At 41.9% G+C, this 18,038-nt stretch overlaps 1 protein-coding gene across 7 annotated transcripts in view; it reads right to left on the bottom strand.

Moving 5' to 3' along the window:
• The window catches only part of TUB (TUB bipartite transcription factor), a 210,765-nt gene that overhangs the window by 148,899 nt on the left and 43,828 nt on the right, over positions 1-18,038 (bottom strand). The window contains exon 1 of one of the 7 annotated variants that reach the window (XM_063438596.1): positions 16,855-16,975. The exons of 4 other annotated variants lie outside the window; for them this stretch is intronic. In XM_063438596.1, the coding sequence (XP_063294666.1) occupies positions 16,855-16,892 (38 nt within the window). In that variant the 5' untranslated portion in view covers positions 16,893-16,975. Of the gene's footprint in view, positions 1-16,305; positions 16,433-16,854; positions 16,976-18,038 lie in introns of those variants that run through there. 2 more of the 7 variants (XM_063438598.1, XM_063438599.1) reach the window with 2 other exon arrangements.

Here is an 18,038-nt window from a genome sequence, read left to right as displayed (position 1 = left end):
CACTTGTCTTTTGGTTTTGACCCGGCTTTGTTGTTTACTCTCCTGCCTTTCTGTTATCCTTGACCCGGCTTGTCTCTCGCTTACCTGTCCTCTGTTATCCTCGACCTCGGCTTGTCTCTGACCATTCTATTGTAGTTCTACGTTAGTCCGGCCATTCTAAGGACCGGTATACGTATCAGCTACTCTTTGTACTCTGCGTGTTGGATCCCTGACCCGATCCTGACACTGATGAGTTCAGAGCCTCCAAGCTCTAGGCCAGTTGGGTGATTATGGGATATTTTTGTTGACCGAGGTCCCCTCACCAAGAATAACTTAATAACTTTAAGCCAACTAGCATTCATCCATTTTATGAGGTCTGCTAAGCAACTGTTGATGCGGCATGTTGGGTCTGTGGTATCTGGAGCAAAGGAGAAGTAGAGTTGTGTGTCATCACTGTAACAATGATACCTTCATGTGTCCTGCACCATTTTCTCTCGAGTTTACGGCCTGTTCTCTTCATTTCTCTGATGGTTCTGTCAAACCATGGTGCATTGTTGTGGGTTTTGACAGTGCATATGCATGTTGGTGCAATGCTTTCAAGGGTATCTCTTATAGTTTTGTTGTAGAGTCGGACTAAGGAGCTGGGGTCTTCCCAGGTGCCCATTAGTTCACTTAGATCCATATGTGATGTTACATCCAATGGCGTCAACCTTTTTAATGAGCAGTGTTTAACCAGGTTCTGAGACTGAGGTCTGGCTGATTGTGATACAATGGAGAAGTGAATGGAGTGGTGGTCTGACCAAACAACTGGATTTACAGTTACTGGTGACACTTCTAGTCCAGACCGAAACAATAGATCAACTGTATGACCTTTTTAGTGGGTGGAAGTAGCGACGATTTGTGTGAAGCCGAGTGCACTCATCAAGCTGAGGAGATCCGGCCCAAGCATAATAAATACTGCTCCTTGATAAGCACACAATGCAACCCCAATACACATACACTCACAATGCAGCACCTAGATGCACACACACCCTTTACAGGCCCTTTCAGCAACACACAATCTCAAAAGCTCCTATACATGAGCACGTGCTCACACTACAGCCCCTAGTTAAACATAGTACACCATAAACAGACTCCTATATACACACACTTCACCACAGCCCCTTCTAAACACCATGAAAAATTATCCTGCACCTCCAGAAAAGTTTTTTCCAGTTGTCGTAAAAAGGTATTTTGCCCGTAATAAGGAAGGCACAGCGGTGGAACTACAGGGAGTGCTGGTGTTGCGGTTACACCAGGGCCCATCGAGTGACCCGTGCAATGCGTTTTCAGGGGCCCAAAATTGTTTTTGCACCAGAGCCCACTCTACGTTAGTTCCGCCACTGTGCAGCAGCTTTTGTCCCTGGTCCCTTATGTGCCCCTCCTAAATATGAATCCTGGAGACGCCACTGGTCAGGAGATTGAACTTCAAGTTATGCTTTTCCTCAACGACAGCCCCTGTCAGTTCCTTTGAAGATGCCAAGTGATCTTAGGGTAACCACTAGCGAGGAATTGAGTACAGCGATCACTTTTTGGGGTCTTAGGGAATACAGATATTAGGGAGTATAGGTGATCATTCCCTCAGCAGCGAAGGAGTTAAAATTGCTTCTAGTTTTTTTTAGGGATGGTAGCAGTGGAGGCTGGTTACATTGCCCTGGTTACATTATTTATTTATTTCCTTTACCGTTTTCTACACTGAACAATGCCATGAATGACATAAGTAATTTTTTAAACCAGGGTTTATGAAGCCTTTCCTTTCCCTGTAATTAATTACAAATGGCTCAAATTATTTACCTGTTTATCTAATGAGATTTTCCAGCTAATATAATTATGGCTGTAAGATCAATTGATATGGTATCCTGAAATTAGATAATTAGAAAACTAACTTGACGTGATTAAAATGATAATGTACAAATAATCTGATTGTTTTTATATACTCCTCTTGTTAAAGGGACAGTACGGGCACCACATGTTAGATGTAAGCTATCTTACAGTTCATTATTTTATTTATTTAATATTATAGGTGCCATTCTCTCCCCATCAGCCGGCAGAGAACCCCTATTTGATCCAATAATGCACGATGCGAGGGTGCACCACAGCGGATTGTGGGAGTTGTAGTTCAGTCGTTTACGTGAACGTGTACTATATATTATCCTACACAAGGAGGTTAATTCATGGGTTTGTTTGTTTTATTATTTTTGAATGAAGGTAACTGTTGACTGTTGTTAGCTTTCATTGAAGTTGAATTCCCAGAATCTCTTCCTATTCTTAGAATACCAGGGGAGCATCAAACTTCCTGGTCTGGAGAGAGATGCTAGAAGTTAAGGGGTTTGAAACAAATGCAGTAATTTTGAGTGTTTTTTTGTTTGTTTGTTTTATTTTATTTTTTTATTCTGGAAACGCAAACCGTAAAGTCACAAAGTAGATTCTACTGCTGAAACATTTAAACAAATCCTTGTGGCATGACAGCATTGTTTTTAGGGGGGCCTTTATTATCTCTGCCTTCGAGTCTTTGTGCTGAGCTTCTCTGTATGAAATGATTGGATCAAGAATATCACATAATGACCGCGATGGGCTGACACTTTATGAATTTTAATAACCTGTTGATTTTCTCCTCTCTCGTGGCGAAAGAGATAATGCAGGCATCGTAGAGGTAAGAGGGCAGTAATTTCAATCTCAGGACTGCGCTGACGTCAGCCGACGCATGAAGTACTTGACACTTTGAGTAGGAGTGATTTTTATTGCAGGAATTCATTACATCTAACAGATCACCAAGCCGAGTAGATAATTTATGAAGTCTTCTATAAATGAATAATGAAGCAATGTAGCCGTTAGCAGAATAATATTTTTGTTTTGTGCCCTTGGAGTGGAGGGGAACATTTCACTGTTAAAGAGGAAATCATTTTGCTAATGAGACTGGGTGAGAAATCTTTGACGGAGAAAGTATTTTGGGGAGTAGGGGGGTGTAAAGTATTTGGTATGGTTCCGTCTGCTGCTTGTTTCTCTCTGACTGGTGCACATACCATGCAGTAGCATCTGTTGTCATCTACGTGATACCTTTTGATCAGCTAGTTTACTTTTTTACTGCGTCGAAAGATAAGGATTCTGCAGCCCGCGCACATATCTTCTACAGAGATATCTTCTACAAACACAGATTACACATGGACGTTCCTAGGCTTTATGTGGTGTGAGGCCATTTATGTGGCGTGTGGCGCATGACCATCCATAGGTTTTATGTGGCATTTTCTCTGGTGGTTTTATATTTTTCTGGCAAAGTTGTGTGTTAATGTAACACTGATGACGATTACATCCCCTGCTACTGGATAATATGTATTAAAAAACAAACAAAAAAAACTGGTTAATTGTCTGACGGTCCGTGATCATCTTTCCATCTATTTACTTCCTCCACCACCCGAAATCTACCCTGTCTGACTGTCCTTAGTAATAGGATAAAATGACCCACGTTGCAGAGTACTGAGCTGCACTGGGAGTCTGCTCCAACCTCCGATCTAATGAGTATTTCTCTGTAGAAATGAGATTAAAGATTTATCTCAAGAGCTATGATTTTTATATTAGATAAAAGTAAAATTAAAGATTCGTCTGGCAGTGGAAGAAATGAATGGGGTGATAGCCATCACTCATAACATATAAAAATACGTAGCTGTCAAGAATATAATGAGCAATATTTTAATAGGTAATTCATTCTGGAACCGATCAGGAAAATCCCTTTAATCTATTAGTATTAAAGTTGTTTTGTACGCGTGCAGCCATTTCAATAGTGTCTAGCCATTATTGAGGCCGTAGAACTGAAGCAGATGGGGCGAATAAAATGCTACTTTAACTCTCTCTGCAAAATACATTATTACTGTAATGCAGGTATTATGATACTTTGTTGCAGGAGCTAACTGGGCTTCTTTTCGTGGATGTACTGACTAGTCGATAGTTGCTCTAAGGTCTGTCATGAACGTTGACAACTACCGGTGGTTTCCAAGTTCCAAAATCTAACATTCGGTCACTGGTAACTAATTGCTGATACAAGTTTTAACATCTTTCATAGATTAATAGGAGTTGCTAAGCACCTGGTTTATGTGTGTATGGTAAAAATTACCCTATTTGTCTGTCTATCTGTCTCATCTTGTAAAGTTGCCACCTACATGATCTGTTCATATAGATCCACTTTATATGTTTTCTTGCAACACTTTTAATGCAAGCTATCCCATTTGTCTTGACTTGACCCGAAGGAGAATCGTTGGCATGAAGAGTCTCGAGATGGTAAGTCTCAAGGTTGTCTAATCAACTATAACTAGACTTTTTCCAGATTTACTTCTTTCACAAAATTAAGAATCAGAGCTGTCCAATTTGATTCATAATTACAGGAGTGCAAAGGCAGTTTCCATGTTTTCATTGGATATAACATTAATGTGGACCATCACTCATTATAGGGGGGGGGGGGGGGGGCAGTATGAGCAACGAACCCAGACATTGTGCTGTATTAAACAAAGTCCAGATTTATTTATTGTAAACATTTGATTTTCAGGAATATAATTGGAGAAAGTTTCCAAGTTCATTTGTTTGTTTTTGGTTTTAATTATTTGGTTTTAAATTGGACTTTCAATTTGTGTTTTCGTGAATAAACCTCAGTTGTCGTCTGCCTTTAATATTTGGTGCCTACTTCTATTGAGGGGTGTGTGCTTTTAATTGTCTTGATATTATTTAAATGAGTTAAATTGGACTCTGAGAATAATATCATTCCATCCAAAGAGAAGCATGAATAAAGGACATGAATAATCGTATTTCATTACAAAGTGCTATTTCCAGCTTCATAACGCTTAGATAACAAACTCTTCCCACGTTGGGTGTAATTTAGGTGAATACATTTTAATGTGAAACCAGCAGCTGAAGTCAGGCCACGCTGTAGAGCAGGTCATGATCCAGCAAAGTATTCGTCAGCTCCTTACAACATGTGACACACGTGGAACTCAAACCTCAAAGACAAGATGAGATGGAAGAAGCTGTACATTACAGTAGAAAATAGACCACGATCCATCTCTATAGACTCCTTGCCTCCATTATACTGCTCAAGCAGGCCCAAACCTGGCCAGTTTGATATTATCCACATCTCCAGATCACCAAGTTTATCTACATCAACAGCTCGGGACTTAATCATTGAATTTCTGCGGTTGACAAGGCGTAAGACTCCATACAAATTTGAGGATCATTCCCTGATCATCTTCTCACACAGTGCCCCACCATCTTTAACCTTTTCCAGCTGCCACTTGCTGCATTCAGTGACACAATCAAGCTTGTCCTAGAATATATCCTACTGATGGGGAATGCCACACTCCCTGGTAGTCACAATGGCAAACAGACCTGTCATCTATGCTTCAGTTACCTTATGAACTTCGAAAACGTTATTTTATACATGAAAGTTAGGAGGGTCGTTTTTTTTTTTTTTTCTTTACACTCTTGTAATTTACTTGTCAGCCCCTGGCACTCACACTGCTCCCTTTGTCAGGCCGTGCGAGTCGAACACACAGGCCGAAATCCTCTTAGCCATTTGCTTCCCTGCAATATATTAGAAACTGCCTGTTCGGGGTGTCTTTTATAGATTCAAATGCTGTGACGTCACACCCACCCTTACAGTGACCACGTCACAAAGGCGACCCCAGATTCTATCAGTTTGGAGTGACAGAGATGACATGGACCAATTTAGAAAGTATGTTTATTTGGACCCTTGCTCAGTGCTCTATTGTGGTTTCTGCCTTGATACACATTAGTGCTTATGATAGGTCTATCTTAATATTCTTTGACCTTGGCTTGTATTTGACTTTGTCTTTTTCTGGTATCCTGATCCGACTTGTTATTTTGTTTATCCTTATCTATTGATTTCTGACCTTGGCTATTACTGACTTTTTCTTTATCTTTCGTACGTTAGGTCCAGATACTCGAAAGGCCAAATAATTTATCTATCTAGTACCTCTGTTTGTGGGATTCGCCATTCCTGTGAGTTGGGGTATGACCCCCGTGACACTTCTACTGTGTCTTTTTATTAGACTGTAAAAACAGGACAGAGTTTCCTTCTACACAGCAGATTAAAACAATTTATAGGATAATGTACATGATGAGGATGGCTTTGTGCTAGCTATGTGACAGCAGATAATTCTATGATAGAGTTAAAGGGGCACTGCTACCTCCTTCCCCACCCCCACCCCCCCACACACATGCTGAAGCGGTAAAAGCAGAAGAAGACCTGCTGAAAGGAGATGGTGGCGCCCGTGTGGGACAGATTCAAGCAAGCGGGCCTGCCCTCAGGGAGTGACAACTGTGACAGGTGTCACTGGTTCAGCGGTCCCGGGGGCCAAGACTCCTCGCATCTGCGCTTGTAATCTGCTACGTACCAAGACCATCCCCTAATGTGCACATATATATATAGTACCGCTATACATGGCCCTGTTGTCTTCATAGAGGGGGCCCAGGACACAGTAAACTCATGATAGGAGAGGACTGGCTGTCGGAGGGGGAAGATGGAAACTGCTGGACCCCCACTTTGCTGTACAACCAGCAGAGCCACTGGACCACCAGGGAATCTAGTGTGTCCCCCGTCCCTCCCTGGCCACAGGTAAGAGGCAGGGAAGGGGGAATAAATTATATATTTTTTTTAAATTAAAAATCACGGGGCGTGGCCTAATGCCGGAGCTGAACGGACGCATGTAGGAGCAGCTCCAGGCACAGAAACCGACAACGAGCAAAAAATAAGCGGTACACTGAGCGAAAACCGAACCAAACGCTCGGAGAAAGCAGCAACAATGTCCCAACGGCAAAAAAAATCTGGGAAGTCAGATAGAGCCTCCTTCTTTCTCACAAAAACCGCGGCCTCCAAACAGTGAGATGGCCAGGAGCCCGCGCAAGATGGCGGCAACCAGAGGAAGCGGGAACACTCCCTCTCACCTCATATATCCCCTTCTCGCATGGCAGATGAGCAGCCGCTAACGATGGGAGGCATCCGCGAAATGATGGCGGAATTTACAGAAAACATTCAAAGGAATATGAAGAAACAACTTCAAGAGCTGTCATCTGAACTCAGAAAAGAAGTACAGGAGATGGGTAACCGCACAGCACACATAGAAACGAAAATGGATGAATATGCAATGGCCCACAATAGCCTGGCAGATAAAATACAAGAAATGGATGACATCCTAGAGGCTCACAGGTTAAAACTGGCGGATATGGAAGACAGAGCCAGAAGGAACAATCTCCGGTTCCGTGGGATCCCGGAGTCAGTGCAAAACGCTGACCTGCACAAATACCTATCCGACATGTTCCAATCCCTCACACCGGAAATCCATCCAGATCAACTGATAATTGATAGAGCACACAGACTGCGCAGACCGAAACACTTGCCACCAACAGCGGCAAGAGATGTTATTGCAAGAATAAATTTTTTCCATGCCAAGGAAAGAATTATGAGAGCCAGCAGAAACGCAGACATGCCGGACGACTACAAATCTATAAAAATCTTCGCAGATATATCGGCGGAAACACTACACTTCAGGAAATCACTGGCGCCCATCACCTCCATCCTGCGGGAACAAAACCTGAATTATCGCTGGGGATACCCAGCAAAACTTTTAATATCACACCAAGAAGCGATCCACCCCGTTACAGATGTGGCTCAAGGAATCCAAAAGTTGAGAGATTGGGGACTTCCAATCCCATCCACAGAACCTACCAAATTGACCAAAATTCCGAGATTGTCGCCAGAATGGACGACCCAGTGAGACGAGACGACGCTTAAGGCACACGTAACTATACACTACATACACCCTACGTTCAGGCACTAACTTGATATGCTAAACTTTTAGAAGCTATACACAGACACTCACACTTGCTAAAATATACGACACGTTACCACTGGCCTCAGGCACCGCAAGCCCAAACCATAAGCAGCATATACTGCTGGTTAGATCTTGACTCTGCCCATTAAGCATAATTAACCCCAAGAGGGGAAGGACTGAGCCATGACCTGTGCTGTACAGCAGACATAACAGAAGTGTATAAGCACATACATAATAACCTGTGAATTGTGAAATTGTATTAACTGTTTTGTAGGTTTTAAATGTTTAATTGTTATAATTGCTCAAAGGTTTCAAGGTGAACGATCGAGATGATTGACGTCCTCACCTTTGCCCCCCCCCCACCACCTGCACCTATCTACTAGGTTGCGAGACTAGGCCCCATGTTTTGGAGCGATTCTGGGTACTCTACCCGCATATAATTTTACACCCTCCCTGTCTCCCCACCCGCCCTATTCCTAGACAAACAGATCACATTCTATGTCCTCAGATCAATCATTCCCACAAAGGACCCCAAAATTCGCATTATAGCAACAATCCCGAAACACCAAAAAAAGGGCAACGCAAAAACCGATATAATGCCCCTTACTGCACTAACCACCCAATATGAAATTATTGACATATAACATAAAGGGGTTGAATACCCCAGGTAAACAAAGACTTCTGCTGCAAGAACTCAAGAATCAGGGGACCGATGTTGCTTGTATTCAGGAGACACATTTTAAAAACACAAAGACCCCCGAAATCTTCACTAAACTCTTCCCGATTCAACATCATGCGCTTTCAGAGAATAAAACCAAAGGGACATCTATATTAATACACAAAGATGTGGCGTTTGTAGAACACGCAAAATTTGTAGACCCCCAGGGACGATATATTATCCTGGTGGGACTCTTTAATAATGCTCAATATACCTTGGTATCCACATATTTCCCAAACACAGGTGTAGAGAGATTCCTCAGGCGCTTATTACAAAAAATCGAAAAACACAAATTAGGGGGACTGATACTTTGTGGAGACTTTAACTTCATTACGTCTCCTGAGGAAGATACGACAACGCTCCTTCAGGGAGTAAGACGGACAAACATGACAGCCATAAGTAAAACACTGACTAAATGGCTTACACTGCATAACTTGTATGACAGCTGGAGAGAACTCCACCTTGCGGTGAGAGACTATTCCTTTCATTCCAAAGTACATAATACTTACACCCGCATAGACACCTTTTATGTAGATCAACCCACGCTAGCCCAGGTCTCGACCTGTAATATGGGGGATATAACTTGGTCTGACCACAGCCCAGTGTACCTCGAACTGTACGATTCCTTTCAATTTAAAGGAAAAGGGAACTGGAGGTTAAACGAATCACTACTGCAAGACCAGACTTTCCTAAGCCAAATGACGACAGACCTCACAGACTACTTCCGAACGAACTCAGAGGGAGAAGTGTCTGACCAAACAGTGTGGTCAGCACACAAGGCCGTAGTGAGGGGCCTCTTTATCAGAAGGTCATCCCACCTTCAAACCCTGACAGACCAACTAACGGAACTAAATGCAGCCAAAACAGCAGGCTTTCTACAAAAAATGAAAGCAACGTCATACCACCACAGTGGGAAAGCCACGAAATACCTATCCAACCGACTGAGGGTGAGACAAGCAGCTTCCAAAATAACACACCTGCACAACTCTGAGGGCAACAAAATACAAAAAACCCTAGATATCTCGCAGGAGTTTGCAAAATACTACTCTGCATTATACAACCTCAGGGAACAAAAAACTGTAGCCCCTCTAGATGAAATGTCAATACGCACATATCTGACAAAGCTCCCCCTCCCACACTTAAACCAGACCCAAATCGCAGCTCTACTCAAGCCCATTACCCTCGATGAGGTACTAGCTACTATAAAACACCTGCCCACAGGAAAATCTCCGGGGGCAGATGGCCTACCCAATGCATATTACAAAAAATTTGCAGATTTACTCGGCCCGTGGCTAGTGCGACTATTCCAAACAGCGACAGAAACAGGGAAACTCCCTCCTGAAATGCTCCTGGCCACGATAGTGACCTTGCCGAAGCCGGGGAAGACCCCATACCAATGCAAAAACTTTCGACCCATTTCACTATTCAACACAGATGCCAAGATTTATGCTGAAATCTTGGCCTCCAGAATGGGCGAAATCCTCCCAACTCTTATCCATGATGACCAAACTGGGTTCGTAATGGGGAGACAGGGACCAGATAACACCCGAAAACTATCCCTTATAATGGAAAGGATGAGGAGGTCAGGCCCAGGCGGACTGCTCCTGGCCCTGGATGCCGAAAAGGCCTTCGACCGCCTGGGAAAGCCCTTCCTCCGCCAGGTGCTGGAGAGATATGGGTTCCCACAACAACTCATTAGACAAATATTCGCCCTATATTCCCACCCCACAGCCCAAGTATTACAAGCTGGCTTCATATCAAACTCATTTAAGATTACGAATGGCACAAGACAGGGATGCCCCCTATCCCCCCTACTCTATATGCTGACCCTAGAGACCCTACTTATAGCAGTCAGATCCCAACAGGAAATCCAAGGGGTAGACTGGCATGGGAGACAAATAAAAATGAGTGCATTTGCGGATGACATTTTACTTTATGTCTCCAACCCGGAACAATCCCTACCTCCCATCATGAAACTAATTGCTGAATATGGGACGCTGTCCTACTACTCTCTCAACACTACTAAAACCCAAGCACTGGGGCTCCGACTGGACCCGCAAGTACTAGAAAGATTGAGAAGAGACTATCCATTTGAATGGAGGAAAGGCAATATAAAATACCTAGGCATCACATTTACCAAAAATCCGAGTGAAATGTTCCCAGCTAACTATAATAGGGTCTGGAGCGAGTGTGCAGAAGTCATAAAGGGCTGGGGCAAGGTATTTCTGTCATGGACAGAGCGCATAATAGCACTCAAAATGACCATACTGCCAAAACTTCAATACCTCTTTAGAAACCTTCCCCTACGAGTGCCTAACTCATACTTTAAAAGTGTACAAACTAAATTACAACAATTCACCTGGGGGGCGGGACGAGCACGTATCTCACAAAAATTGTTAATGGCCCCAAGGAGAAAAGGAGGGATGGCGTTCCCACACGTAAAATCATATTATCAGGTCACGATACTGACCTTGCTTGCACACCTCACCAAAGTGAACCAACCTCAATGGGTTAAGATGGAAAACTTAGCTATAGATCCCTTCCAAGTCCCTAATCTGTTGTGGCTGACCAAAAACACCAGACCAGTCATCCCGACCATGCCAGCACAACTTGTATTGGCCCTACAAACCTGGGAAACTCAGAACACTTTTTGGATCCGGGCAATCACTCTCTATGGCAACTCCCATAGAGGCCCTCACATATTGTATCCCAACATTCCATGCAGCGCCGTGGTAGGATAAGGGTGCTACCCACCTGTCACACATATGCGCGGAGGGCAAACTTATGACCTTCGCGAAGCTTGGCTCCCTCTTTAACATATCTCGTACATCGCAATACTCGCATATACAGCTCCAATCCTTTTTAAACAGACAACACAAAGAAAAGGCACAAGAGCACAACCAGAAAGGGGAACCCTCTATATGGGAGAAAATAGGGATATCAGGGACACCTCCACCTAAATTCAAACCACTCTCGGAATGCTATAAACTCATCCAACATATCAAACATTCCACGGCTCAACACAGGCCAAACAATGGGCCTCCGACCTGAGCACCAACATAACCGAGAGTAAATGGAATCACATCACATCCTCCATAAAGAGGATGGTCAAGTCGGCCCCACTCCTAGAACAATACCAAAAAACACTGTATAGGTGGTATATGGTACCAACTCGCCTACATAAGTTGTATCCACACACACCTCCGACTTGCTGGAGATGCACGCAGGACTTGGGTTCGGTGCTACACACCTGGTGGGGATGCCAAAAATTGGTGGGGTTCTGGAGAAAGGTACACCAAATTATAACCAGGGCCACCAGAGCCATACCATACCATTTGACCCCTTGACCTTCCTATTACTCGACATCTCCACTGACTTGCCTGCTAAGGCGATAAAATTGATATACCATATCCTATTAACTGCGCAGAAACTAATAGCGAGATCCTGGAAATCCACCAAGGCCCCCAATACCCAACACCTTATGCAAGACATAGACGTGCAATTGGTATACGAAACGCACTACAATGCAATACATGTACACAGTGTCATACGTGGGCGTGGGAGATGTGGAGTACCTGGAGAAAGGACAACTCGGTCCTCGTAGGGCCACCAGCCCCGTAGCAACATAGACACCCCCCCCCCCCCCACCTACTTCCCGCCACCACGGGCTAAACAGGTATAGAACACACAAGGGAGGAAAGCGACTCACAAACCTTTAATATGTGTATGTTAAAACACCTTTGATATGGGTATGTTAAAAAAACTTTAGTATGTGTATGCAAAGGAATGAATTGTGTAACTATATGGGAATGTAAAGCAATTCTCTACTGTGACTGTTTGATCCCCTTCTCCCCCCCTCCCCTCCCCCCCCCCCCCCCCCATTATGTTGAAAGCCGAATAAACTACAAATTCCAACAACAACAAAATAAAAAATCACCCACCCCCACAGCCCTGGTCCAACACAAAGACACTGCCACTACACAAACTGCATTCACTACATAAACACACTCATTCACTACACACACACACTGCATCCACAACACAAAAACACTGCATTCACTACACACACTACATCCACTACAACACACTGCATCTGATACACATACATGCAAACTGCATTCATTTAACACACAGCATCCACTACACAAACACACACACTGCATTCACTATACACACTATATGCACTACACAAACACGCACATTGCATTCACTATACACACTATATGCACTACACAAACAGTATCCAATATACACACTGCATCCACTCACACACTCTTTCTGCATTTAATACACACATATACACACACCTTGCATTCACTATACATACACCACATCAATTGTAAACACACACTGCATCGACTTTACTTATACTTATGGGCAGACTCAGGGGTGGGACCTATGGGCAAGGCCCCAGGCCTTGAGCTGTGTAAGTGGACCCCCAATTCCTAATGGCAGCCCTGCAGCTAAGTTAAACTCACCTTTGACTGCCCTCCCGACCACCGGACCCCCAGTGGCGAAGTCACCATTAGAATTTGGGATATTATGCAACATCACCAAACGTTGACAGTGACGCATCAAATGTGCTCCAAGTAGGTTTAACATTTTAATATCTTTAGACATTTTCTATTGATATTCTCCTGAAAGCACCCTGGAGTATGGCAATTAATATACGAAACGTTAATTATCTGGTGAAGATTTCCAGCAAAAATTGTGAGCAAAGTGTGTCTGCATTTTTAAGTCTACGATTCTACTTGTGGGGAAAATAAAAGTCCATCTGAGAATAAAATTAAACAATTTGTCTCAAAATATCAACTTCAGGTGGAAAAATAGAACCTGGTTAACAATAAATTGCAAATAACAATTTTAAAACCACAAGTTCATTCACTTGAGTATGATACTGACGCAGGTCATGGAGAATGATGGGCCAGGAGCTGTACGAGTTTCCTGACAGTGACTATAAGGGAGAGTTTCGGGTAAGTATATCTACCTATAATTTCACCTTTACAGTGCAAACAGGTATTTCACCTTTGGATGAAAGACACTTGCATGATATGACCTATTTACAGGGGGAAAAAATATGTAAAATAAATAATTTAAAGTAAAATGCCCTTAAATCCCTGCTTTGGTAATTAGAAATTATCACATAACTCTGCACACACCAGGAAGTAGCTTTAACCCAGGACTACAAGGGTTAAATAGACACCTAGCTATCTGCCACATTTCTAATCTCTGCTAGAGGCGTCACTCACCTGCACAAAAACTGCAAGAACTAAAACTAATCATTTTGAGCAAAATCTATCAAAGGTTCCTGGAATGTCCCTTTAATTCTTAATTTCATAAAAAGTACCCTAGGGTTCCACTGGCCCCCCGAGGCACGCAGAATATACCAGAAAGCAAAACTGTAACCGTCTCCCATCTTTACAACCAAAACTCCCAGCAGTCTTTTATGATTTATACACATTGCGTGCCAGGCTGTGCCATGTCATTCGCATAGGTTAAATATTTATTTATTTAGTTTATTGCCCTGTATACTGCCTACAAGAAGCTGTCTGAATAACCATAGTAAAATTGGATATCATTACATTGATTGAAGCTTGACTGGATAATAGTTTCATTATAAGGGACAATAGACGAGGGGGGAGAGGTCATTAAAGCCAGCAAATATATTTTTGTGATGGCAGGTAATGTGTAACTTCATTAAATACATTTTGATTGTTCCAGTTTTTGCTCGAACAGTGCCCTGCCACCAGAGTTAATATAGCGATTACTAATATAATATGGTACTACCGGTAATTACTAATACTAATTACTAATATAATATGGTACTAATTACTAATACTAATTACTAATATAATATGGTACTAATTACTAATAACTAATGTAATATGGTACTAATTACTAATACTAATTACTAATATAATATGGTCTGTGCACCAACCCATCCTGTTTATTCGGCACACCTTGGCACACATTGGATTCTGGTATAGATTTGATGATGAAGTGATCTGATATCAAACAAACTTCATAATGGAGTTTATGAAATCAGGGGTGGCGATATTTGGGTGCTGCTGGTACTGCTTATCCTCTTGGGCGTAAGCAATGTAAAACTGTTTATGAGTTAATAGATAGCACTTGATCATTCAGACCTTGAGATCCACAGGAACATGTAGGGGTCGGGTTAGCCCCTCATACTGGACCTCCAGGGTCCATCAAACTCCAACTCCAACCAACCGTTGCTAGCAATGTGAACTCAGAATTCAGAGCATCATAGGAGAACCTCTTTAACTCCCTGGGGCAGGTACATAAATACCAAAGATTTAGAGGCTAAGATTACTAAAGTGTGAACTCTCAGAAATTCAGAGGCAATTCAAATCAAAGTTCATATATTCAGCCACTATAGCTGTATTGGAATAATTCTGTAAACCAGCAATATGTTCATTTTAACCTAAAAAGTGATATTAAGATAATTCCATTTGCTAATCCTATAGATCAGGCACACGGTGGATCCGCAGAGGTTTGTAGGACTGCAAGTTCCATGATGCTTTGCTGACGGATCCTATCCACTTCAAAACAGCAAGCTTTATTTAAAATTACCAAAATCATTACAGTTCTCTCACTTTCAGCAAATTTTCCAGCTAAGTTATTTTAGGTTAAAATTAGAAATTCCTTTTTTTTTCCTTAATTCTCCACAGTTTCCAGTCTTGGGACTAAATCCTCTAGTCAAGTAATTTAACCATGTGCTTGCTGGGTAGCAGACAGGCCAGTCTGTCTGTTGCTGTAATAAAATCGCTGCGGCTGCCTTACTATCACTGGGCCACTAACTGGCAGCATATCCCTACTTTTCAATTCTTCCTCTCAGTGTTTCCATTGAAACTGGTAGCCATATTTCCTCCTATCTCTGTTTTATTGGCCTCTAGAAAATACATAAAAATTTCACAACTACCCTGGTTATTCTGATTTTCCCCTCCCAAAACTATATTATCACATCTCTCAAAATGGTTATTCAATAAACAGAATAATCATTTAAAACATGTTTGCAATCCAGTAATGTATAATAAATGTATTGTAATATGCAGCATCAAACCAGGAAGATTATTAAATTAACATACTGGGCACAGATCTTTCTAAGCATTTAGCTGCTGCTAGAAGCCACGTTCCTGGTAGCGAGGCCACGTTTAGCAGACCACTCACCATTTTCCAAAACTGTCCCTAGTCCAGTCCCCGACTCCCCACTGACTGGTTGGGGCCTACTATGGCCCCTGAATTCAGCTAAATCATATAGTCCCTGTATAGTTTATATGTCACAGAATTTTCTTTCTTTTTCGTCTACATTTTAGTTATTTGCAGCACAGCCAGGGCACTTATGTTAATTTTTTTAAATTGTATTTTTATTTATTTTTTAATACAGATTTTCACTAAATTGTAAATTGGGGCTGAATTGAAAATAGCAACAACAAAAAAAACCAATCTGATTTATTTTCTTTATTGTTTTTGTTTCTATGTAACTATAATGTCCTCTAAGCTATTTGCACCCAGACTTTCCAGTTGACTGTTTGATAAATGAACCCCTTTAGCACCTTTAAACAGTTCTGTCACTGGACACGGAATGCCAAGACCCAAACATTCCATTATAAATCACTTTTGTAGTAAGTTACCATTCTGATGCGGCTGATTTAACTTCCTGTACTCTATATATCTGCTTGTTAATTATTTTGTAATGAATACATAGGTTACCGTTTTGGCGTCTCCTGACTTACTCTTGCTTTGTGGGGGCTGCAATCTTTAGTCCTCTTTGTTCGGAAGTTCAACTTATCTTCTAACCATGCTCAAAATAAAGATCTGAAGCCTTCTCCGAATGCATTTTTGTAAAGCCTGGCATCTCCACGTGACTGCAGGACAGGACATACACTATCTTATGATTACTGCGTAGTTTATGGTCTGATAACCTGTGCTTCCGTCCAAAGAGGGCTAAAGCCCCAATATTGCAAAAGCCCCGACAACTGCTATTTAAGAAAATGTCTGTATGACAAAATTACATAATTTCAGTGGTATAAAAATATTATCTCTGCATTTTTATCAATATCTGCTAAAATGAATAATGGCGTCATGCTTCTAACATTTTGTCAGCCTTTGGGATCATTACCGGTACCTTCTGACATTTCGCTCATAGAGGAGTCTGTGCCAGCCCTGACCAGATCACCCCCATAATGCAGTATAAAATTCCTGCCCCCACAATTTCACCATTATTACAGACTGTAACTATTGAGGAGAAATCAAAATTACCCATATCTCTTGCTTTTCCTCCGAAAGCTTCCATTCATTTGGACGGAGAAATATAATCCACTTTCTGCAACAACTTCAGCGAAACCGATCAACCTTCGAACTAGGAGACTCTGTTTACTCTTTTGCAAGCAAAGCAAACAGAATCTGCAAATTCCTGAGAGCAAAAACTCCCAGTGACAGGTATGGGATAGATAGATCATACTGTCCGACCAAAGAAAATTCTAACATTCTATTGGATTTGATCATCATAACACATCCAACATCTGAATGTGTCTTTATTTCCTCATCATTTAATTCTCCGCCTCAAGTCGCAGCCAATAGGACTGCTTATTTGGTTCCTGACCAATGAATTACTATACTTTGCATAGCGTGGAAAAATATATATAATTAAAAATATTTATATTTTATAGCAACATCAAACTAACATTATATGGAATTGTTTTATATTTGTCTATTACAGGTAGGTCAACTGAAATCAAGGTAGGTCAACTCTTAATGTTGCCGTTCTTATATCCCAGCAGTATATATAACATGTCCCAGCAGTGTTAGCACTGTAAACACTGTCATTTCCAAGAAAAAGTCATTGTTTATATTGCTGCCTAGGAACACCTCTGTTGGCAGTCACTCAGATGGACACTAGGTGTACTTCCTGGGTCAGTGCTGCACATTGTGAAGCCCTGGCATTCAGCATCTCCACACTCTCTCTCGATGCATTGCTTCAGTACATCTCTATAAGGAGATGCTGATTGGTGCAGTGTGGTGTTTTGCTGTGCATGCACAATAGCCTCCCAGTGTTTTCCTATAGAAGACCAAGATTACTCCCTGCTAATTAAATGTTACTTCGTAAATGTAATCATGTTTCCATGCTGACAAATCTCCACGTTTACAAAGTATCTAGAAATAAACGGTTAGGTATATTCTGCAGAATTTATTAAATGGGCGCTCTAAAGCACTAAACCACTGCAACTCCTTGTGCTTCTACAGCTTGTTGTATCAACACATCTCATCATATCATACAGGACATACTCGAAAAACAAGACAAATCTCCATGTACTCTTTCTGGTTTAATATTTTATAAATAAATAAATAATTGTGTTAAACCATATCCCACTCTCTGCAGTGGCACAATGAGAAAGCTACATGTCTACATTGTAAGTGGGAATCGCGTTAAAGAGATTCTATAG

This window comes from Pelobates fuscus, chromosome 12, assembly GCF_036172605.1.
Source record: "Pelobates fuscus isolate aPelFus1 chromosome 12, aPelFus1.pri, whole genome shotgun sequence".
Classification (NCBI taxonomy): Eukaryota; Metazoa; Chordata; class Amphibia; order Anura; family Pelobatidae; genus Pelobates; species Pelobates fuscus.
Note: the sequence above shows the minus strand (reverse complement) of the source record. Positions and strands in the feature narration are given on the sequence as shown.